The 24,309-nt window shown below is 41.2% G+C and overlaps 1 protein-coding gene, 1 long non-coding RNA gene and 1 pseudogene across 2 annotated transcripts; all 3 read right to left on the bottom strand.

Moving 5' to 3' along the window:
* Positions 1–741: 741 nt before the first annotated feature.
* Positions 742–1,670, bottom strand: LOC115525630 (annotated as a pseudogene).
* Positions 1,671–2,194: 524 nt separating this feature from the next.
* Positions 2,195–5,831, bottom strand: LOC115525631. Its single transcript, XR_003972410.1, has 3 exons — positions 5,721–5,831; positions 3,394–3,400; positions 2,195–2,208 (listed from the first exon to the last, which is right to left on the bottom strand). It is a non-coding gene; the product is annotated as an uncharacterized LOC115525631 (long non-coding RNA).
* An 11,899-nt stretch (positions 5,832–17,730) lies between these two features.
* LOC115526202 (olfactory receptor 149-like) lies at positions 17,731–18,684 on the bottom strand. Its single transcript, XM_030333684.1, has one exon. The coding sequence runs from the start codon at positions 18,682–18,684 to the stop codon at positions 17,731–17,733; it is 954 nt and encodes a 317-aa protein (XP_030189544.1).
* Positions 18,685–24,309: the final 5,625 nt, after the last annotated feature.

Here is a 24,309-nt window from a genome sequence, read left to right as displayed (position 1 = left end):
CGCTGGAGCCCTGGGGCTCTTTGAGTCTTCCTTGGAAAACCACTGGTTCAGTCTAATAACTTGCCTTATAAACCCACTGTTTTATCACACTTTTAATCACACTATGAGCTATGAGGTCGTGAAATGGAAACGTCTATTCTGGGACACTAGTCGCAAAGCTTTCACTTTTCTTGCATAGGTGGGAGCTAATCACATTTGCCTAAGTACCTACGAGTGGAGAAAATGGGAATGAGGACAATCATGGGATGGAGAGGAAAACATCTTTGTTGATAAATTCTAAGTTATTCCGCTTTTATACAGATGAGAAGGAAAGAGAAAACATTTAGTCTGTTAACACTGAAGGAGGCAAGATCCTATTATGCTCCCTCAATCAGTCACTTAAAATCCCGTTCTTCTATTTATTGTCTTTCCTCATAAGCTTCGTCTGACACATAGTTTAGAGGGACATGACCTGGAAAAGGTAGACAAAATGCTGCAGTGGCAAAGACCAACTGTCTTCCTTGTAGTGGCAGAAGGTTCTCCACCGAAGAAAGGCAAAACCACAGCAACACAGACCAGGGAGAGGGGACTTAGGTAATACAAGAAAATCAAATAGACAAAGCAATGAAGTATTGTGATAGAGTGAGCCATGCCATTCAGCATGTGCTGAAATTTCAGCAATCCATGTGAGGATTCCAGAAAAGTATTTCGCATGTTGGGCCAGGAAGAATTCCATGTCGTCAACCCATCCATCCACTCTTGCTATCTCTCAGAAACGTGGTTTGTCCTGTGCAAAATTGTTTTCAGGGCTGTTTTAACTTCCTTATTCCTCAAGGTATAGATTAAAAGGTTCACCATTGGTCCTACGAGATTCATCAGAATTTGAACCTCAGTTCCCAGCATGGGGTTGGGTGTGGGCTGCAGGTAGACAGTGATGATGGGCCCATAGGCACAAAGGATGGCAATGAGGTGGGCACTGCAAGTGGAGAAGGACCGGCGGCAGCCCTCGGTTGAACGAATATGCAAGATGGAGATGGTGACGCGAGTGTAGGATAGAAGGATTAGAAAAAAGCAGAGGAGAGATACCAAGCCAACATTGGTGAAACTCACCCTCTGGGCTAAGGATGAATCAGCACAGGCCAATGGCAGGAGTGCTGGAATATCACAGAAGAAGTGGTCCACTTATTGGGACCGCAGCATGGCAAAGTGAAGGTGAGCAAAGTCAAAATGCTGGAATGGATATACCCCAACACCCATGTGCCCACAGCCAGGGCCCCACAGAGTCTACGGTTCATGATGGCTGCCTACCACAGAGGTTAACAGATAGCAGCAAAGTGGCCATAGGCCATCACAGTACACAAGAAGCATTCAATGCTGCCAAGGAAATGGAAGAAGAAGACCTGGGAGACACAGTTCTTATACAAAATGAGGAGGGCAGTAAGGTACAGTGGCATTTTAGGACAGGTCACAGAAGAGAAACTCATGTCAAAAACAGACAAGTTCCCCAGGAAAAAATACATGGGTGCATGAAGGCGAGTGGAAGAAAGAACAGCCATGAGGATAGACACATTTCCCAGCAGGGTGCAGGCCTAGAAGGGCAAGAACAAGACAAAAACTATAGTCTCCGACCCCTCTGTGTGTGGAATTCCCAACAGGATGAATTCAGTCACCACCGAGCAATTCTTCTCCATGAGAGCCGGTTCTAGGGGAGTTTTTGAAAAGGAAGCAGAGGACATGATGTCAGCAAACATACTGGGGAAATGAAATAAGTAATTGAAATGATGGCATTTTGGTTCCAAATTAAGGGAAAATTGCTTATGGTCCATATTACAAGGCATTTTAACTAGAATATAGTTCCCATAGAAAACTTAATAGTTTCTGTACCAAAAATTTTTATTATGCTGATTCTAAATGTAAAGATCCCTTATTAAAACAATATTTAAAACACAAGCATCTTAGGAGTGCCTGGATGGCTCAGTTGGTTAAGCATCCAAACTTGGCTCAGGTCATGATTTCACAGTTTGTGGGTTCAAGCTCCATGTCGGGCTCTGTGTAGACAGTGTGGAACCTGGAACCTGCTTCAGATTCTGTGTGTTCCTCTCTCTGCCCCTCTCCCACTTGCGCGCTCTCTCTCTCTCTCTCTCAAAAATGAATAAAGATTAATTAAAAAAGCATCTTAGAGCAAAGATTTTCAAAGGGAAGGACAGGGCCCACACAGACGTGTGCTCCCTCAGAGAAGAGGGATATAAGAACCCTCAGAATCAACCAGGGGCATTTCATATCTTGCGATATAAACTACAACTTGAGACTTGCTGTATTTATTGACCACTACTATGGGCAGCATTAGATTTTCTCTCCCTCTCTTTTTTTTTTTTTTTTTTTGAGAGCCATAAGGGTGGAACAATCACGGCTTTACAGTTGGAAATGCTGACACACCATGATCTCAGTTCATTGAACCCTCACTTTAAGTTTTTGACATGAATCTATAGAAAAGAAAACATCTCGGGGCGCCTGGGTGGCTCAGTCGGTTGGGCGGCCAACTTCGGCTCAGATCATGATCTCGCGGTCTGTGAGTTCGAGCCCCGCGTCGGGCTCTGTGTTGACAGCTCAGAGCCTGGAGCCTGTTTCAGATTCTGTGTCTCCCTCTCTCTCTGACCCTCCCCTGTTCATGCTCTGTTTCTCCCTGTCTCAAAAAATAATAAATAAAAACATTAAAAAAAAAAAAAGAAAACATCTGACCATAAACACCTCTTCTAAATTGAGGTTGTTAGAAATGGCAGAACTCGGGATCTAAATGTGTTTTTTCTCCTGACACCATCAGTCTTTCCACCAGATGTATCTGTGGTGGACTGTGACATCACTGGTCTCGTCAAATTTTGTCCCAGGGTTATTCACAGTTTTCCTGTTGATGTCACCAGGCTCTGAAAAATGTTCCTGCTCCTCCTTAGAAAGCAATGGAAAGCCAACCTGTCTCCCCGTCTTGCAACACCAACACCACCACCTAGGCACTAAGATATAAAGTCTGGGGAGTAAACACTTCTTGATGTGCACTGCTGTACCCTCAGTGCAGAAAACCATGCCTAGCACAGAGTAGGTTCTTAATAAACGCTTGATGAATGAAGCAGTGAACTGACTCACTCAATGATTGGTAAAATTGGATAACATTCAGTTATTTTGTCTTGTCTAAGGACTTACATGAAACCATCAGATATTAGTCCCCATACAACCTTGTAAAGAAGCACAATCATAGGGGCATCTGGTGGCTCAGTCGGTTGAGTGTCCGACTTCAGCTCAGGTCATGATCTCACGGTTCGTGAGTCCAAGCCCCACATCAGGCTCTGTGCTGACAGCTCAGAGCCTGGATCCCACTTTGGATTCTGTGTCTCCCTCTCTCTGCCCCTTCCCCACTGACACTCCATCTCTCTCTCAAAAATAAATAAACATTAAAAAAATTTTTTTTAATGAAAAAAGAAGCATGAGCGTATACTTGTTCCTGCTTGGCACTATTCTTCTGAATATTTAGAATTTCTCTGTTGACCTTCATGGCATCTGTACCCAGGAAGAAGTTCTGCACTGTACTCTAATAGGTGACCAGACCCGAGATAAGAGCTGCACATAATCTATACTACCTCCCCCAAAGTCCTGGATGTTTTGTCAAGAGGAGTCATATATTACAGTGACTCCTCTTGACTGAAGGTGTCCAGGTCTAGGCTCATTTAGAATATCTAATCTTTTATAACCATTTTGAATCAAGCCCAAATCATTGGTTATAAAGGCAATAACAAGGGTGGAGTTTTTGAGTTGGTGGGCCAACATGATGAGTTGAAAGACAAACCAAGCAAATAATGTCCTATTTTTGTGCTTAATAGCTCCATGTTCCTATTCATCCTGAACTCTGAGACCATTTGTAAAGCAAGGACTCCAAGTTCTGCTCTCTCCTGGACATATGAGAAAGTAAAGAGGAGTAGAAAGAACAAGATGAAGATAGCACTTATTAACGTTACTGACAAGGAGGAGATTTGATCCTTTCACCATCTGTCTCTCCAGGATCTTCTGCCCAAATTTGCCTTTGATGTCACATGGTAAACCTGGGTCAGGGATCTCCTCCCATTATCTGAGAATCCCTTTCTTCTTAGTGAAATAAACTCAGGTTAAATGATATAAAGCTGAAATGTACCTCTGTCTTCTTCAAAGATTTATTCCAAGATACTAATAGCCACATTGTTTTCTCTTACGTGGAAATGTAAATGCCCTTGGAGGCCGTTGGGATCCCATTCCTGAGTGAACTCTGATTCAAGGGGGTTGTTGAATAAAAGGAGTAATTAGAAGTAAATAAATGACCTAGTTGAAACAGAATATGCTCATGTTGCCTCTTGTGGGATTACTGCAAGGTGAACAAGATAGAATCTTATCTGTACTTTCTATTTCTGTGGTTGACCTAAGGAAGTGAGAGAAAAGCAGAGGGGTACAGCTCAATATTAGGACAAATGTAGAAAGCATTTTCCCAGTTTCAGGGTATAATAGTAGAATTAAAAGTAACAACTATATTATAGCTCAGGCTTTTGAATATCCAGTTTCAAGTACTTTCTCTTGAATTGTTCTCCATAGCTCTTTTCCTAACTTTCGGGTGTTGTTTTCTAGTATTTTGATTTAGAAATATAATTTCCATGATCAGACTCTCCAACAAGCAGCTCTGTCAATTGGCAAAGCTGGCTTCCCTCAACTAGGACTTGTTCTCCACATGGGTTTTCTGGAATGGTATTAACATATTAAACAACAAATATTTATTAAGAATTTTTACCACTATGCCCAAGACACGTTTGCAGAATCTGGAATTTCTCTTCTAGGAGGGGTAATCAAGAAACTTGCCACTTGAGACCAGATGCTTGAAATGTGAGAACTATTCACCTTTCATGTACAAGAGCGTTATAGTTTTCAAAGAACTAAAAAAATAATAATAATAAAATAAAATAAATGAAATAAGCATAAATTGATGAAGGAGAGAAAGCAAAAGGAAAAGGGATCAGCAATGCTAAAATCTGGCTCTCTGAAAAGACTAAGAGAAGAGATATACATCTGTAAAGATGATTACTGGAAAAAACAGAAAAGGCACATATAAACTTTATTTTGGGGGCACCTGGGTGGCTCAGTGGGTTGAACGGTCAACTTTGGCTCAGGTCATGATCTCACAGTTCAGGGTTTGAGCCCCGTGGCGGGCTCTGTGTTGACAGCTCGGAGCCTGGAGCCTGCTTCGGATTCTGTGTCTCCCTCCCTCCCTCTGCCCCTTCCCCGCTCATGTTCTCTGTGTGTGTCTCTCTCAAAAACAAATAAACATTTAAAAATAAAAAATAAATAAAATGAACCTTTAAAATTACCAGTAGATTATGTTTACAGGTTAATTAATGAAATTTTAAAGTAACTATAATGATTAAATTTTGAAGAAAAGTCATCAATTCAAAGCAGTCTCTGTATTGGATGTCAATGTGGAAACTGCTGGGGAACAAGATCAGAAAGCCCCCCACTGTCCCTTGCAAGATGACCAGCCACTGGGGCTCTGTGCTGGTACACTGCATCCCTGCCCCTAGAGGCCCTGGCATTGTCTCAGCCCCTGTGCCCAAGAAGCTACTGATGATGGCCGGTATTGACGACTGCCACAGCTTGGCCAGGGGCTGCACTGCCATCCCAGGCAGCTTCACCAAGGTCACTTCCGATTCCATTTTCAAGACATACAGCTGTCTCACCCCTCCCCTCTGGAAAGAGACTGTATTCACCAAGTCTCCTTATCAGAAATTCACTGACCATCTTGTAAAGACCCACACCAGAGTCTCCGCATAGAGGACCCAGGCTCCAGCTGTGGCCACAACATAGTTTTATACAAGAAAAATAAAGTAAAGCCTGTTTAAAAAAAAATCATAAGAAGAATGGATCAATCCTAGTAGTTGTGGGGACAGATATAGATGACAACCACAGGGCATTGTGCATATCAAAGGAGACCAAGAGAAGGGGTATCGAAGTGGAGGAGTGGACCTTCCTCCCCACCAATGCTATAGTGTTAAGTAAGTCCCTTCCCGCCACACCAAAAAAAAAAAAAAAGTCCCAAAGTTTAGAATCAATTCTGAGAAAATGAAGGATGAGGGCAGAAAGTTTAAAATAGACTGGGTTTGGGGCACCTGGGTGGCTCAGTCAGTTGAGCGTCTGACTCTTGGTCAGACTTCAGCTGGGGTCATGATCCTAGGGCGGTGGGATTGAGCCCCGCATTGGGATCTGGGCTGAGTGTGGAGCCTGTTTAAGATTTTCTCTCTCTCTCTCTCTCCCTCTGCCCATCTCTCCGCTCACACGCTCTCTCTCTCTCTCTCTCTAAAAAAATTAATTTAAATAAATAAATAGACTGGGTTTGTAACTTGAATATAACAACTTTGCAACTTGAATATAACAAATGCGACTTGAATGTCACTGGCTTGAATGTAACTAGAATATTTTTTCTAGCATTTGGTAGAAATGGAGGTTCAAGATAAAAATAAGCTTAGTTAAAGGAAAGTAAAGGAAGTGACATTTTGCACATTGTATACAGAATGGCAAAAAAAGGAAGGAAGGAAGGGAGGGAGGGAGGAAGTTAGTTTGTAGCATAAACTACAGTTTATCCTCCACATATCCTCTTAGTATGTTTGAAATCACCTTAAACTGTGGCTCCCCAAGAGAGCCACATCAGTGACATCAGTTATATGTGTATACCTAGTGATTCAAAGACCTGAGAACACGATGGCTAGGAGTAGAATTACAAGGGAAGATAATAGATCTAATTAAGTTTAATAAACTTTGAAAATTGTCTGACCAGTGTGTTATTTCACTTGCAACATTTTCACTGACCTAAAAGCTTATACCTCATTTCACAGGCTTGGGCAAACCAGGTTGGGTCTGTTGCTGACTCACTGGGTCCTCTCTAGATGGTCTCCATGGAAACCAAGGGTAGAAAAGAGCACACAGAGAGATAGCCTAGCAATTAATTTTAAACCTGCTGTTTCTTTTTCCTTAGATTCTTACAACAGACCTAATGCTTTTAGCATGGCTTCTGCCAAGTGAATATAAATGTGTTATATAACACTATGCCATAAACATTTTAAATACTATAAAAATACCACACTATATTTAGTATAAAATAAAAATAATGTATAATATTATTATATATGTATACATACCTTGTATATACATACAATATGATATATAAGAATAATTCACATTATTTTGTAATAAGATACTTATTATAAATATGTAATACAATGTTAAATATTATATATTACTGATTTTTTTAGCTAAAGAAAAAAAAGAATAGCATTTTTCTTATTTTCTTGACATTTCTATGCCTTACTTAGCCTCTCCTAAATTTTCCTCTAATGGTTACTCCATGCCCAAATTTTCAAATCCTATTAGCCAGTAAGACTCAGTTTATATGTTGTCCCCTCCTTCAGGCTCACCCTGATATTCCCACATCAAATTAACCTCTCTCATTTGAACCTACTTAATATTTAAGCTTTATTTTTCTTGACAGATAATATATAATTTGTTTTATAGTTAATATATAAAATACATAAAGACCTCTGTCACATTCATTTTTTATTCTCCATTGTATCTGGTAAAGTACTTAACAGAGTCTCAAAGAATGTTTGCTAAATTAATACCTAATTGAATTAAAATAGGAGAAAATCTATTTAGGCTTCAGATCCCTGGATGGAGAACAAAATTCCCAATTTAGTACACTCATTTCCATGTACTCATTTAACTACTTAGGTCTCTTTCCTCATTTTTGGGAGAAGTATTTATATAAGGATGCCTGAGTTCCCTTCCAGCTCAAAAGTTCAATTTAATAATTATGATATACAACTAAGATATAATTGTGATGCATTTAGACCACCTTGTCTTGTGTGGTCCAGTCTAAATTTTTCCCCATTAATTCTATTTGCCATTGGTTTCCAAGTAGATACACTTAACTCTGTAGACAATGAAATTGGCAGAGGACTGAGGCCCAGGCTACATAGGGATATCATTAACATGGGGATATCCAATTCAATATTACAAATAGTGATCGTCTTTCCGCTGTGCTCAGGCCTGTGCTGAACCACTGCATGGGACCAGAGGTATAAGACATAGGAGGCATACAGAGCCTGTTCTCCGGGCATCAACAATCTATGGGGTGGATGAGACAAATACAGAGATCATTGTAAAAATTCATTCTAAGGCAGACAAGATCAATGGAAGATTTAAATCCTAAATCCATTAAATCCTATATCCCAATCATTCCTTTGAGTGAAGTAACTCTAAATAGCAGAGCCCCTCACTTTGTTCTCACTGGTTGGTCCCGCGTTATTTTATGTATGTGGTTTGGCCTCTCAGGGTCCTACTGTTTCATCATACATAAAATAACATGATTACCTTATGTGATACTTAAGGTCTCATCCATCTCTAGCCTCTTAAAGGGATGTTAAGACCATCTCTTTATCTTGCTAGTGATAGTTTGTTTATTGGATTTTTATGATACTTAGTTAAAACTAACAGATTTCAGGGGTGCCTGGGTGGCTCAGTCGGTAAAGCATCTGACTCTTGAATTCAGCTCAGGTCATGATCTCAAGGTTTGTGAGTTTGAGCCCTGAGTGGGGCTCTGTGCTGATAGCACGTGGGGCCTGCTTGGGATTCTGTCTCTCGCTTTCTGTCCCTCCCCCCGCCTCCTCTCTATCTCTCTCTTTCAAAATGAACAAAAATAAACTTAAAAAAAAAGACAGATTTTGGGGTGCCTGGGTGGCTCAGTCAATTGAGTGCCCGACTCTTGGTTTCAGCTCAGGTCATGGTCTCAAGGTTCGGGAGATTGAGCCCCGCATCAGACCCTGTGCTGAGCGCACGGAACCTGCTTGGGGTTCTCTGTCTCCCTTTCTGTCTGTTCCTCCCCAACTTGTGCACATGCTCTCTCTCAAAATAAATAAATAAGCATTTAAAAACCACAGATTTTGGGGCACCTGGGTGGCGCAGTCGGTTAAGCGTCCGACTTCAGCCAGGTCACGATCTCACGGTCCGTGAGTTCAAGCCCCGCGTCAGGCTCTGGGCTGATGGCTCAGAGCCTGGAGCCTGTTTCCGATTCTGTGTCTCCCTCTCTCTCTGCCCCTCCCCTGTTCATGCTCTGTCTCTCTCTGTCCCAAAAATAAATAAACGTTGAAAAAAAAATAAAAAAAAACCCACAGATTTCATTCAATCAGTATTTTATCAAAATTATCATTATTCCCATTAATTATATGTGTGCGTGCAGATGTGTGTTTCTTTGTGTGTGTTTAAGGTAATGACATATTCCTTAGTGCCCTAAAAATAACTAAGAATGTAAAGTGCTCCTAAATCTGATTTCAAAATCGGCAGGGCAGAAACATGCGAGATGATGAACCCTCACAGTGCACACTGATGGAAACAGTCAGCAAGGAGCCAGTTAATTCAAGCCGTGAGAACTGTCACAGTCGCTAATTCAGCCTTCTGCATTCCCTCTTGAACTTCAGAGTATCAAATTGCTTACTCTGGCCCTGCTGTTCAGTCTAACTGCCTTGTTTTAATTCATGCTTTTCACCCTGCGCTGGGCAAAGCCAGCTCTGAGCACTGAAATGTGATTGACAGATTCCACTGATGCTTCTTTAAGTAAGAAGATTCTGCACTTAGAATAGGTAGGCATTTAAAGCCTTGACATTAAAGAGTCCATGTTTTCACTGTCCGTGAAGACTGTTTAACTCATCCTAACTGGCAAGTGGCATTTTATCACTAACTCTCACAAGGAAGATAATGTCCTATGATCTCTCTCTCTCTCTCAATCAATCATTTCAGTGATTTAGGAGGAATCAGCCTCATCTTGGAGATGCTAGAAAAACTGATGTGAATGAAGTTGTGCATGAGTACATGTTTAACAAGGCGGCTGTGAGTTCTCTGTGTGTGTATGCATGTTATGTGTGTGGTGCTCACACTTAGTTTTTCCTTGGAATAATAATTGCAGAGGGGACCCAAGGCCATAAACACTCTAATAAGGCTTTTGCAGTTCCTAAGCCAGTTTCCTGTCTCATTAATTCACATTTCCCTATTACGTCACTCACAAGTGGGGAACAAAAATTAGAGGGAAAAAAAAAAAAGCCGAAGTCATAATGAGCATGAGAAGCATCTCATAGGAATGACTTCCTTTGAGATTAATTAGCTAAAATGTTCTCGTCTCAATAATTCCCTTAGAGAAATCTTGTAGTTTGAGGTAAGCATAAGAAAAGTTTTGAAAATGTGTTTCTTTTCTGGGACTTTCCATTACCTACTTTGAGAAATAAAGACCATTTTCTGAGTTTCAAACAATGATGTTAATAGGCATGAACACAAAAAGGATGTGTTTTTATCAGTCACAAAACGATACATTGTACAAAAGGGGCATTAGAGCTGAGCTGGGCTTGAGCGTGTATTGGGTTACCAGAGCTATGGTAACCAAGCACTACAGACTGGGTGGCTTAAACAACAGAAAATTTATTTTCTCACAGTTCTGAAGGATAGAAATCTAAGATCAAAGGGCTGGAAGTTTTGACTTCCACTGAGGGGACACAGAGGGATCAGTTCCTGCCTCTCTCCTTGGCTTGTAGATGGCCATCCTTCCACTGTCCCTTCCAGTGGTCACTCCTCTGCACGTATATCCCTGGGTGTCTCTGTGTCTCCAGCTTTTCTTGTGTCCTAAAGACACCAGTCACATTGGATTAGGGCTGAGCCTAACAGCCTCATTAAACTGAGACACCTCTGTAGAGGTCCTAACTCCAAACACAGTCACATTTTGAGGTACTGGGGGGGGGGTTAGTGCTGCAACATATTGAATTTTGGGAGAAGACAATTGAGCCCATAACGGAGAGGAGGCACAGTTAGCTAGCTGGAGTATGCATACACGACACATATGATTTTGACCGGGCTGCTCAAGCTCTCCGTCTCATTTTTCTGAACCGTAGAATAGGGATAATAACGAGCTGTCACTTCATAGGTTACTGTACAAATGAAATGAGTTGGGCATGCAGAGGACCCAGCCCGGTGTTAGCTCACCACAAAGGCTCTATAAATCTCAGCTAATCACAGCAAGCTTTTACGTTTTCTTGGTATCTCAAACATTTCCTGATGGAAGTTTCAGTTCATCCTTTCCATTGTATGGTTATAATGCAGTAAGTCTACCAGCTTTCTTCTTTAATCTAAGTCCCATTTAATCCATTGGGACGCCTGGGTGGCTCAGTTGGTGGAGCGTTGACTTCAGCTCAGATCATGATCTCGTGGTTCGTGGGTTCGAGCCCCGTGTTGGGCTCTGTGTTGACAGCCCAGAGCCCAGATCCTGCTTTGGATTCTGTGTCTCCCCCTCATTCTGCCCCTCCCCTGCTCACGCTTTGTCTCTCTCTGTCTCAAAAATAAATAAAAACATTACAAAAAATTAAGCTAATATAACCTTTGACCCTATATTTTTGGTTCTTTTAAATTGCTTCCACAGATTCTCAATTTCTGGGTAGTATTTAGAAGCAGCAGCGGCATTGCTGATATTTCCTGAGTGCTTTGTATCTTGTTTACTTTTTTGGCAAATTGGGAACAGGATGTTTTGTTTCGTTTTGTTTTGTCTTCTTTCCTAAGTCTTTTGTTTATATCTGCCTACAATTTGCTAGCTATAGCCAAAGCCCAAATAGCTATTAGATTGAGATAAACTGTGTAATTCTGATATTAATTCCGTTATCTACAGCTTTTTTGAGATCATATACTCAAGGGTCAACAGTTCAGTGACTTCAAATGAACAAAAAATAATTGTGAGAACCAGAATTGGACACAAAAACCTCATCAATTTTGCCTCAATCCAAAATATTACATAACTGAAAATTAATGTATGAAATGAGTGTATTACATTAAATTAAAATGCCATATTATACACAGTATTGACTTTTACCATGAACTTATTATATGCTAAGCCCTACACTAAGCCCTTTGCATGGATGACACCATTGAATCTTTACAGTGACCTTCTGAGTTGGGTACTTATATCTTTCTCACATTACATTTGAAGAGAGTTTGCCTGACACCACAGAAATGACAAGTGGCCAGCAGGGAAATTAAACCCTGATCTGCCTGGCTACAAAGCCCAGCACACTCTCAAACACTGTTCTTAAACACTGCTCTCTGCCATTAATAGTCTTGAGGAATTGTTTCCAAAGAAAAACCGTACACTGAACCCTGCTCTTTTATTTTTTTTTATTTTTTTCCTATTTTTATTTAAAAAAAATTTTTTTTCAATATATGAAATTTATTGTCAAATTGGTTTCCATACAACACCCAGTGCTCATCCCAAAAGGTGTGAACCCTGCTCTTTTAAAGAAATGCATTTTTTAAGAGACAAAAAGGAGAAGGTAACATATTTATCATGTTCCAGATACAATGTTAGGTGATTTAAAGACACATCCAAGTCAATCTTTACAATTCAGTGAAGTAGGCTTAAGTATCTCCACTTACCAATTAGAATCTGACAATTTAAGTTAGTTAAGTAACTTAAAAGACATGAAGTGCCTACATGGTAAGATAAAATTTAAACCATATCTGATTCCCTTACTTCTGTTGGCATAAACGGTTGCCATTTTTCTCAAAGTAGAACGTGAGTCTGTTCCTAGCAGATGCTTAATAACATCTAACAACATACATAGACTGAGGTCCTAGCCAATGACAAAATGTCATCTAGACTTCACACTTTGATTTATTAATGCAACAAATGAGGGGTTGGATAGTTCTGAACTGTAAGTAGCCATCTGTCTCCCTTTCTTCACCTCTCTTCATGTCGTTAGCTGTTAACCCTTTAAGGTCACATTGCCAATCTTTTTTTTCCACACGAAGTGATACTTTATGTCATAATCTAAAATTGAAACACAGAGAAATAGGAACTTAATTGTGTCGAGGATAAAGAAATTTCACAAAGAAAGTGATTATTCAGCTTGGGCTATGAAGGATGAGTAGAAGTTTTTTTAGCAGAGGAATCAGGGAAGGGCATCCCAAGACGGGAGAATATATTTATGAAGGCACAAAATTATGAATGAGTATATTTGAAATGTTTTTTTGGAAGCTTCTTCAACATCTGTACAAGATTAATCATTTCTGTTTTCATTTTAGTAGTCTAGTTTATATTTTTCATTAAATATCTATTATATATTTTTTCAATTTTTCATTTAAATTCATCAGTTTACATACAGTGCAATATTGGTTTCAGGAGTAGAATTCAGTGGTTCACCACTTACATACAACACGCAGAGCTCATCATAACAAGTGCCCTCCTTAGTACCCATCACCCATCTAACCCATACCCCACCTCCCCCCTTCCATCAACCCTCAGTTTGTTCTCTATAATTAAGAGTCTCTTTCGGTTTGTTTCCCTCTCCCTTTTTACTATATTTGATTTTAATCGTGTGTATATCTACCTCCCATGTTTAGCTATGAGCTTCTTAAGAATATGACTTAGAGATATTTATAATTCCAGTGCTTAGCATAGTAATTACTCAATACATATATGTTTAAATGAACAAGACAATAAATAAATAATGTAAAGAAGTACCTTTAGGGGGTGACAAGGAAAGTTTAGCTAGAAAAGAGTGTGTATGAGAGAGAGAGATGTATATGTTACTGGGTGAATGTATGGCTTTGAGGAGACTAAAGAGGTGGGTTGGATCTGATCGTTAATTCTACAGATACTTTACTAAGTTATTAAAACTTAACCTATAAGCAATAAACAATTGTTGGAGGTCCTAACAGAAGCATAGTAATATTGGGGCACCAGGGTGGTTCAGTCAGTTAAGTGTCTGACCTGTTCAGGTCATGATCTCACGGTCCCTGAGTTTGAGCCCTGCATCAGGCTGTGGGCACAGCTGACACTTTGGACCCTCCGTCCCTTCCTTCCTCTCTTCTTTCTCCCTCTCTCACTCAAAAATAAACATTATTTAAAAAAAAAAAAAAAAAAGCAGGGTAGTATTGTGTGGTTTGCATTTTGGAAAGATGCTAGTTTAGAAGTGAAATAATTATGACCATAACATTTCTAGCACCTTGGTCCACATTCCCTCACCCCACTCCAGAGCCCACCTTCAGATAGTGCCCTTAGGTTTTGTGGACTCCCCGTGCCTTCTGCCTGGGAATAGTCTCTGGCCAAGGAACTTTATTCAGTCAACATACATGGGGCGGACCAGACACGTGTGATAATTAATCCACCAACAAAAGTGGGGCAGGAATTGGTATAAAAATACTCCAGATTCCTTTGCAACTCAGTAGGACAATTCAGAGGTTGCTAAACACCATTTTTTCAGAGGATCCCTTGTGCTATTGAGCCACAGTTCCTCACAGTGGTAACCCATTCATTGACACTTGCTTGTTTGACTGTCCTTTCCCTGTGTCACTTTCCCTCTCTTTTATCATGTCTTCTGGAATCATCTTCCAGATAAATTGTTTATCTTCAAACCTTTGTCTCAGGGTCTGCTATTGGGAAAATCCCAACTAAATAAAATTTTTCATTTTCTCTTTTCCCTGATAGAAGGAAATCATAAAGGGAGGCTGGTGATGGTATCTTTGTGTCATATCTATATGTACTGAGATGTATAAAGAACCCTCCAAACATTGTGGCGGTTTAAAAGAAAAGCATTCTTATATTCTGGAAATTCACGTTTAAGTTATAAGTAAAAAACAACAACAGAGAATAAATGCTGATATATTCATACAATGGAATTCTGCACCTTGGCGGTAACGAATTAACTTCCCATGCAAAGACATTAATGTCAAAAGAGTAACATTTAAATGAAAAATAGCAAATTTCAATAGAATTAAGTTAATATAAAGTTCAAATATTGCCATAGGCTGTTGAGAGACACAAATATAGGGGTGAAACCTAAAGAAAAACAAAGGAATAATAACCACCAAACTCAAGAGAGTGATGACTTCTAGAGGGAGTGAGGGTAAGGAATCAGGCTGGGGTCTACTGAGAACATTCAAGGCACTGACACTGCTCTCTGCCTTAAACTAGGTAGTAGCACCCAGGTGTTCATTGTATCAGAGTTCCTTATACTTTACATATTTTTAATTCTTTTCTAAATGCTTACTATTTAATAAAAACATGTTAAAAATACTTCCAACGAGATGATGATGTCTTTTTGATGTTGTCATTGATGATGATGTCATTTGATGTCACTAGGTTATTTCTCACCAATTTAGAAGTCCAATAACCACAGGCACTAATGTTCTTCTTACCCCAGATGAACTGGCAAAACATAAATACTCTTTTAGCTTGAATAATTATTTTTGTAAAGGTAAAGCCAGTGTTTTTGACATACCAAAAATTGCAAGTCAAATATTGAAAGCATTAATTTCTGACTTTTTTTTAATTTCAATCAATTTGATTTACAACAAATCATCAGGGTCCCAGGGAGAGCAAGGAACACACAGAACAGGACTACTCCTGTGAACATGCCCTTGAACACCTGTCTTCACATCCCCCCAGTGCTGGGTAAGAGCCATCAGCTCAGCTCCACTGTTAATGTCCATACCATACGTGTCCGCTTGTGATGCCCACATCGTAGTTTCTCTCGCCAGGAACTGTAGGTAAAACAAAATACGTAAGTGAAATTCACGACGGGCATTGGTTATATGTAAAACAAATTTAGAAAGGAGCCAAAAGTGACTGGAGACTACAATGGTGTGTTGCAAAAAGGTTTGGGATGAACAGGGACACCTTTCAAGAATCTAGAATCCACCTGGAGTCAGGTCTTGGATGCCACTCCTGGCCCATGCTTGGGTCCAGTGTTTCACATGACCTTGCTGCGGTAACCCACTTCTGCTCAAAACATTCTCTGGACCCTCTGCTTTAAAATTCTTGTTCTTCTCTGGCCTCGCTGCTCTTGGATCTTGATTCTCTGTCTTTGCCCCTGTGGATTCAATATTTTGCTAAGTGGCCTACCTGATTTGGGGTTTCTCAAATTGATATTTTTTCTCAAGTTCTCCTTACATTGTCCCTTCAATCATAGAATACAGAAAAGTCTCATTCCACCATCAAACCCTCCCTGGGCCTCCACACCCCAGGCTGGGCCCTGCTTAGGCGGAAAGGTGTTAGACATTACCTAGAGACACAAGAGCTGCCAGCATTATCAGGGGATGTTCTAATTAGTTGCAAATCTGTTTATTTTCTCTGGTGGACTCTGACTTCTTTCAGGTAGAATCGTGTCTTGTTCAGCTCTGCATTCCCCACCCCTGGCACAGAGTTAGTCCTCGAATGACATCTGAATGAGTGAAAACGAAACGGCATTGTGTCTCATCTTTTATTCTTACAAATTATTCTGCTTTGATGATCTGAGCAGCTACAACCAGGAAACTGAGGAAAGGGAAGAGATCTTCAAATGGACTCAGAGAGGCTTGGAAAGGCTTTGGGATACACTAGATTTGAAATTACTTCAGATGTATTTCCGCCTTCCCTTTTAAGCTCTTGTTTGCTGAGAAACAAGGGAGAAAACAGCACTGAGAGGGATTTTAGGAGCCTACGAGAAGAGAGTAGGCAAGAGTTTACTCTGCCACGGGAGCTTGTACTGGCTCAGCCACAGGTAGAGGGCACACAGACCCAGTGGCACTGGTCTGGTCTGGCAAGTTCCGTGGCTGCTCTCTGATTCTGAGAAGTACAGATGGGAGAAGAGAACTGGTCTCTGCCTCTGTCCCTCCTCTTCCATTGCCCCCCACCCAGTGGTCTTCTCTCTCTACATCACCGTTAGAATAAACATCATAGCAACAGTATTCCCCAAGTGGAATCCTGTTCTCATTGCATCCAGTCATACAAACAATAGTCTACTATATTGAAATCGCGCATTTTTCATTCTTAGCATATTTCAGCCACCAAATGAAGAACTGTAGGAATGGGGACCAAAGTCCAAACTTTTCGGTAAACAGAAAAGCCAAAGACACCACACAATGACAGCGTGGACCCAGCATGGCCCCCTGGTGGTGGTGAGCAACACAAAGCCAAGTTCAAAGGGAATCACAGCCCAGTCACCCCTCCATGGATTCCCCGTCTGTCTTTTCCAAATCCTCATCCCATCAAAATGCTGCTCCGGGTCTAAGCCTGACAGATAGGGTTTGTAGGGGACGGTACACCAGTAAGTACCTCTGCTTTGCACAGAGACCTGCCTCAGTCCCCAGCTGGAAGACTTTCTCTTTGCACAACATGTTTATGTTTTCTTACGGTGTTACTTGAAGCCTTGGGCATGCACCCCTCCCATTTTGTTTCAACAACTCCTAGACCAATAAAGCGAGGGCTTAACCAATGTGGCATTTGAGGAGACAATCACCGCAGCCAGGAGGAAGAAGTGCCAGGGTGAGGAGGAAAGAAGAGGAGGAGGGAGTGGAGGAGGAGGCAGAAAATAAACATTGGGAAGCAGAAGGTCCAGGTTGTTCGGCCTCCTGGGGAGCGCTGCCTCCTTCCTTCATCAGCAGTATGAACTCCTCAAGACAGTAAAAGTCCCAGGGTCAGGAAACCAGCCCTAGAGTCTTCATTCTGCCATTCAGTCTTTATGGGTCCTTCGGGAAGCCACTTTAAGGCCTCAGAATCTTAGTCCCCACACTGTAAAATGGAGACAATCCATTTTATATAAATGGTATAATGCCTGTCCTTTCAGATTCAAAAATATGTGTGACAATTACATAAAATTGTTATATACGCTACAAAGTTCAGCTGAAGCCTTAACTAGTGTTCTCTCTGTACAATCGGTCAGCAAGGAAGCCCAAGTGATGTAGCACCTTCCCCAGAGAGGATTTTACTTCCTTGTTCCTGAGGCTGTAAATCAAGGGGTTCAGCATGGGGGTGACCAGGTTATTCAGGATCTGAACAGTTGCATCCAGCCAGGGGCTTGGGGTGGGCCTGAGGTAGATGAGGACCACCGGCATGTAGAAAAGCAGGATGGCGGTGAGGTGGGCACTGCAGGTGGAGAAGGCACGGCGTCTGCCTTCAGTAGAGCGGATCTGCAGGATGGAGCAGACAATGCGACTGTAGGAGGTGAGGATGAGAAGGAAGCAGCTGAGGGGCATGAGGCCCACGCTGACGAACCCCACCATCTCCAGGGCTGAGGTGTCAGCACAAGCCAGCTTCAGCATCACCGGGATATCACAGAAGAAGTAATCCACCTCATTGGGGCCACAGTAGGGCAACTGGAAGGTGAGAGTGGTTAGGAAGGTGGCCTGAATGCAGCCAAAAAAAGAGGTCCCCATGGCCAGGATGGCACACACCCTGTGGCTCATGATTACCGTGTAGCGGAGAGGGTAACAGATGGCGACAAAGCGGTCGTAGGCCATCACCGTGTACAGGAAGCACTCGGTACAGCCCAGGAAGTGGTAGAAGAAGAGCTGGGACATGCAGCCCGCATAGGAGATGGCCCGGCTGTTCCCCGAGAGGTAGAAGAGCATCTTGGGGGAGCTCACAGAAGGGAAAAATATGTCACACACAGACAGTTGACACAGGAAGAAGTACATGGGGGTGTGAAGCCGAGTGGAGGAGACAATCGCCAGTAGGATGAGCAGGTTCCCCATAAGAGTGAAGACGTAGCAGCCCAAAAACAGGACAAAGAGCATGGTCTCCAGGTCTTCCGTGTGTGGGATGCCCAGCAGGATGAACTCAGTCACTGCTGAGAGATTCTTCATAGCTGTGAGAAAGGCAGACCTCTGAACGCAACCCACAACACCGAAGTCTGAACACCAACATCAAATTATCAAGCTTTTCACTGATGGATGCTTTGATTGTGTTTTTAACAGGCAACACCAGCCTTCTTATGAATGGCAAGATGTATATCAAAATATCAGGTAGTAAGAAATGCCAATTTCAGCACCACACTCCATCCCACTCCTGGAAGGAGTGTGTTAGAGAGGCTGATGGCTGTTCTCTATGATGAGATCAGAGGTTTAGAGTATATACAAAATATTCTCCTGCTGAGAAACCTTTTTCAGTTTGTTCAGTTCTCTCGTTAGTATTTCCTCTCCTTAGGCGTCTTTGTATTTTTATACTCTCATGATATCTTTGAGTAACAAACTTCCACTATTCATTATCCTTTAGAAAAATCAGCAGGTGGGGAGGGGGAGGGGGAAATGTGTTAGAAATCAGAGCATTTCATTTAAATCCTGGCTGTCTTAGTAAAGTTTATGAGATGTCTGTGAGGGCATCTGGCAAAAACATAAACCCTAATAATAAGTGCTCATTTTATGTATCTTTTTTATTTTTAATAAAATTTTTTAACATTTGTTTATTATTGAGAGACAGAGAGACACAGAATGTGAGCAGGGGAGGGGCAGAGAGAGGGGGAGACAGAGAATCCGAAGCAGGCTCCAGGGTCTGAGCTGCCGGCACAGAGCCCTACGTGGGACTCAAACCCACAAACCACGAGATCGTGACCTGAGCTGAAGCTGAGCTGACGCCCAACCGACTGAGCCACCCAGGCGCCTCGTATGTATCTTAAACTTCCTTCTTTAAGTGCTTTCCTTTGGTGATGGCATTCTGTAACTATTTGTAAATAAATGTTTTATGAAACAAATTATTGAAAAGACTTAGACCATATCCTCTTCAGATTACATCCCTCCTGACTTGAAAGGTCTTATAGCCCCATATCTTTTGGGTGACACTGCTCTGGTTCTTCTGGTGCTTTTAACTTTTCCTCAGGAGACTTGAGGCAACTCTGAAATACTAAGCAAAAGAAATAGTAACAGCAAGAAAGCATCAATTTCATGTTACCGTGATGAAGAAATACAGGGACCCTTATAGTGGAAAGTCAAAGAACAGCTCAAACAATTCAAGAGCAGGGTATGGTGCCTGGAAGACACAGAGACCTCTTCCTCCCACTACTCATTTAATAACAACAACAATAATAATACACAGACACGTGCATATACATACATACCATTTAATGAATATTTACTGTGCTCCAAGGACTGTGCCCAACACTTTCCAAATGTGACTCATTTAAGTAAACCTATAAGAAGAAGCTATTACTACTATCCTCATGTACAAATCAGGGAACTGAAGCTTGGAAAAGTTCAGCAAGTGGCCGAAGGTTACTAAGCTAACATGTGACAGAGCTGAGACCCAGACGGGTTTCATTTCATTCAGGCTGCTTCGTACTCCTAATCACTAGGAAAACTGCCTTCTGCCTCTGCTTTTAAGACAGCCATCCACTGCAAGCAATGACACTCTTCTAGATGGGTTCACATCATTTTATAGTAAGATAGGACAAGCCTTTTTGTCTTACTTCTTCCTGGTTATTTCCAGTCTTGACTTTACAGCACACCTAGTTAAGATAGAATTCAGTTTTAGAGATCAGACAACAGACTTTTTCTATCCTTTTGACACTAGAACTTAATATCAGCCCCACTACAAGAGCTTTCAACCTGAGAAACTTAACAGAAACCCATGGGGGAGGGGAAGGAAAAAAAAAAAGAGGTTAGAGTGGGAGAGAGCCAAAGCATAAGAGACTCTTAAAAACTGAGAACAAACTGAGGGTTGATGGGGGGTGGGAGAGAGGGGAGAGTGGGTGATGGGTATTGAGGAGGGCACGTTATGGGATGAGCACTGGATGTTGTATGGAAACCAATTTGACAATAAATTTCATGTATTGAAAAAAAAGAGATTTCAAGTGAAAGAGTCACATGCAAAATGGGGATTCCAATCATAAATTGTGGCAAGTGACACTGAAAAACACGCCAAAGAGAGTGACCAAGCCAAAATGAGTCATTCATATACCACCCTGCAACTGAGACAAAATTGAAGATAGCAGAGAGGGAAACAGTGACATCCTGGGGGAGAGAGGCTATTGACAACCTGCTTCTTATTACAAATTCTAGTCATACCTGAAGAGTGTCTCCTAGCAATGCCGAATTTTTGAGTTCTGGATCACCTCTTCTTGGTCAAAAAAGGCTCTCAGAGGTCTTTGGTCCTTACTTACAGTTGGATATTCTATAATTCTATAATTCTATAATCCTGTTTGGTTTATAAGTCTATTTTAGGAAAAAGATGTTCCCAGAGACCAGAAAAGCTCCTGTGTGTGGACCTGCTCATGTGTGAGGGGCAGAGGTGAGCAGTTAGATACATTCTGGAGCAGTCTGGACATTCACATCGTCCACCTGAGAACACAGTCAAGTTTGACAAAGTGTCATAACAAGACCTCACCTTTACTGTCTCTGAGCAGAACACAGAGTGCTCTAACCAAAGGAGCTTCAATTCTCCTACTTATAAAGAACCGAGTCTCATAGGGTTTGTACAATCAAGATCTACACTCACTCATTCTCCCTGGATTGCTTCCTTGGAAATTTTTTTAGATTCCCTTATGTCGTACTTGAGGTATAGAGATAGCTCTGAGGGAGCAATTAGTTTTTTAACCTTATTTATCATCCAGCTATGAAATAATAGCAATAAAATCATCAGAAAGAGATGCTGTAAAGTGGGAAATAACAATGTTCCTTCAAGATCACTTACATGATAGAATGAGCTTCAATTCTATCATTTTTTTGGTTGTCTGTTACACTCTCAAGGCTTTATTATATTACCTGTCAGTTGCTTTTGAGGTTATCTGTACATTCATGTGACTATACAGTTATCTCTAATAAACATCACTATTAAAGACAGAATAGTGATAAACATCACTATTAAAGACAGTTAATGATTATTTATTATGCATCTCCTATCATGATGTGTCCTTCAGGTCAGTACTCCTAAAGAGAAATATTTACATACTAGATGCATCCATAGCAGAGGACCCGTATAAATAAAGGGGTTGGCTATAGGGCACCTGGGTGGCTCAGTCGGTCAAGCGTCTGACTTTGGCTCAGGTCATGATCTCACCATTCATGAGTTCAAGCCCCACATGGGGCTACGTGCTGACAGCTCAGAGCCTGGAGCCTGCGTTGAATTCTGTGTCTCCTTCTCTTTGTCTCTCTGCCCCTTGCTCAGTCATAGTCTGTCTCTCTTTCTCTCAAAAATTAATAAACATTAAAAAAATTTTAAATAAAGGAGCAGGCTATAAACCTTCTCAAAATGATTGAGAAAAATGATTGAATAGCTAATATTCAGTTAATTCATAGTAAACATTTACCTCAAGCTAAGTGCTATGCTAAATTTTAAATTCATTATTACTTTTAATCTCCAATAGAAACCTTATAAAGTAGGTGGCATTTGACAAAGAAACTGAAAAGTAGATGAAATATCTTGAAGATTACACAGCTAGAAAGAAACTGAATTGAGATTCTAATTGCAATGCTTTCAAGCATTATGCTTTGATGAATGCCAGAGATCTGAGTTTTGTACTGAAACAGAAACAGAGATATAATGTGGTCTTCAAGTGCTTGCATGGCTGGTAGTCTTGATATACGCTGTTCCATGTGATGACTCGGGAATCATAAGCAGATATGGTAGAAAGATTTATTTTCAGAATAGAAAGAAAGTGTTTATTAGAAAATGTACATAGGTGAAATACGCAAGCTTATGAGATGATTAGCTCCTTGTCGCTAGAAATATCCAAGGTGTGGAGAGAATCATCTTGTAGGTGTGCCATTAAGAATGTTGTCAATTTGGGGGCGCCTGGGTGACTCAGTCGGCTAAGTGTCCGACTTCGGCTCAGGTCGTGATCTCACGGTCTGTGAGTTCGAGCCCCGCGTCGGGCTCTGTGCTGACAGCTCAGAGCCTGCAGCCTGTTTCAGATTCTGTGTCTCCCTCTTTCTCTGACCCTCCCCTGTTCATGCTCTCTCTCTGTCTCAAAAATAAATAAATGTTAAAAAAAATTAATAAAAAAGAATATTGTCAATTTGGATGAATAACTTGAATCAATGTTCTTACTAATTATGAAATTATTTGGTTTTGTTTACACTGTAAAACTTTTCAATGATACTGACCTAACACAATAAAAGTGGAATGTTTATTTAATGATGGTAATTCTACTAACCCCTATACAAAAGAAATGACAAATATGCCCGTAGTGGTTACAAAAGTAACTATTGTAATACCAAGACTGCTGTGAAAACATTTTTTTTTATTTTTTTTAACGTTTATTTATTTTTGAGACAGAGAGAGACAGAGCATGAACGGGGGAGGGTCAGAGAGAGGGAGACAGAATCCGAAACAGGCTCCAGGCTCTGAGCCGTCAGCACAGAGCCCGACGCGGGGCTTGAACTCACGGACCGCGAGATCATGACCTGAGCCGAAGTCGGCCGCTTAACCGACTGAGCCACCCAGGCGCCCCTGAAAACATTTTTTTGAAAGGAGAAACATAGGTCATGGAGCAAGTCCAGACGCTACTCAGGCAGGGTCTCACAAGATGAGTGTGTCCTGTTGAGATGTCATAGTGAACAGACCACAGATTTTTTTATTTTTAGACTACAGTTTTAATAAAAGCTAACATTTATTGTGCGTATGTGCTAGAATTGTGTTGGCTGGTCTACATGTATTATCTCTTTCAGTTCTCACTAGAACTCTATTAGGCACGTAGTATTATTTCCCCCATTTCTAGTAGGAGATTTAGCCTCAACGGGTTTAAGCAATTTAATCAAGGTAATAAAGTTGGTCAGTGGTAGAGCTGCATCTCAAATCCAAGGTAACATGACTCTTTCCTTTCAGTTATCAAGAAAAATGTTCAGAACTAATTCTGACTTTCAAATACTTATTCATAACTAATATCACTTTCCTTGTGTGATTGTTTCAGTTTTCTGGTGCACTTTTATGTCATTTTAAAAAAAATTTTTTTTTCAACGTTTATTTATTTTTGGGACAGAGACAGAGCATGAACGGGGGAGGGGCAGAGAGAGAGGGAGACACAGAATGGGAAACAGGCTCCAGGCTCTGAGCCATCAGCCCAGAGCCTGACGCGGGGCTCGAACTCACGGACCACGAGATCGTGACCTGGCTGAAGTCGGATGCTTAACCGACTGCGCCACCCAGGCGCCCCACTTTTATGTCATTTTAATTAATTCTCTCAAGAACTTTGTAAGGTGGCCCTTATGAGCCCTGTTTTACAAATGAGGGGGTTGGAACTCAGAGCATCTGTGACTTTCCTAAAGTTAGACCACAAAGGAACCCAGGCATTCCCAGGCTGAGCCCTCTTTCCACTACATCATTACTGCTTCCAAAAATGACTCCATACAGACAGCAGCTGTCCCTGTGTAAGAGGAGAGTTAATAGTAGATTCATTCTCGAGATTTAGAAGAGGCTTATGTATACCCTCACAGTCATTACTGTTTTTATGTAGTGTTTTCTGACAAGATTATGGCCGTACACTATGGGAGAAAGTGAGA

Source organism: Lynx canadensis, chromosome D1 (assembly GCF_007474595.2).
Source record: "Lynx canadensis isolate LIC74 chromosome D1, mLynCan4.pri.v2, whole genome shotgun sequence".
Classification (NCBI taxonomy): Eukaryota; Metazoa; Chordata; class Mammalia; order Carnivora; family Felidae; genus Lynx; species Lynx canadensis.
This window is presented reverse-complemented; position numbering and strand designations above follow the sequence as displayed.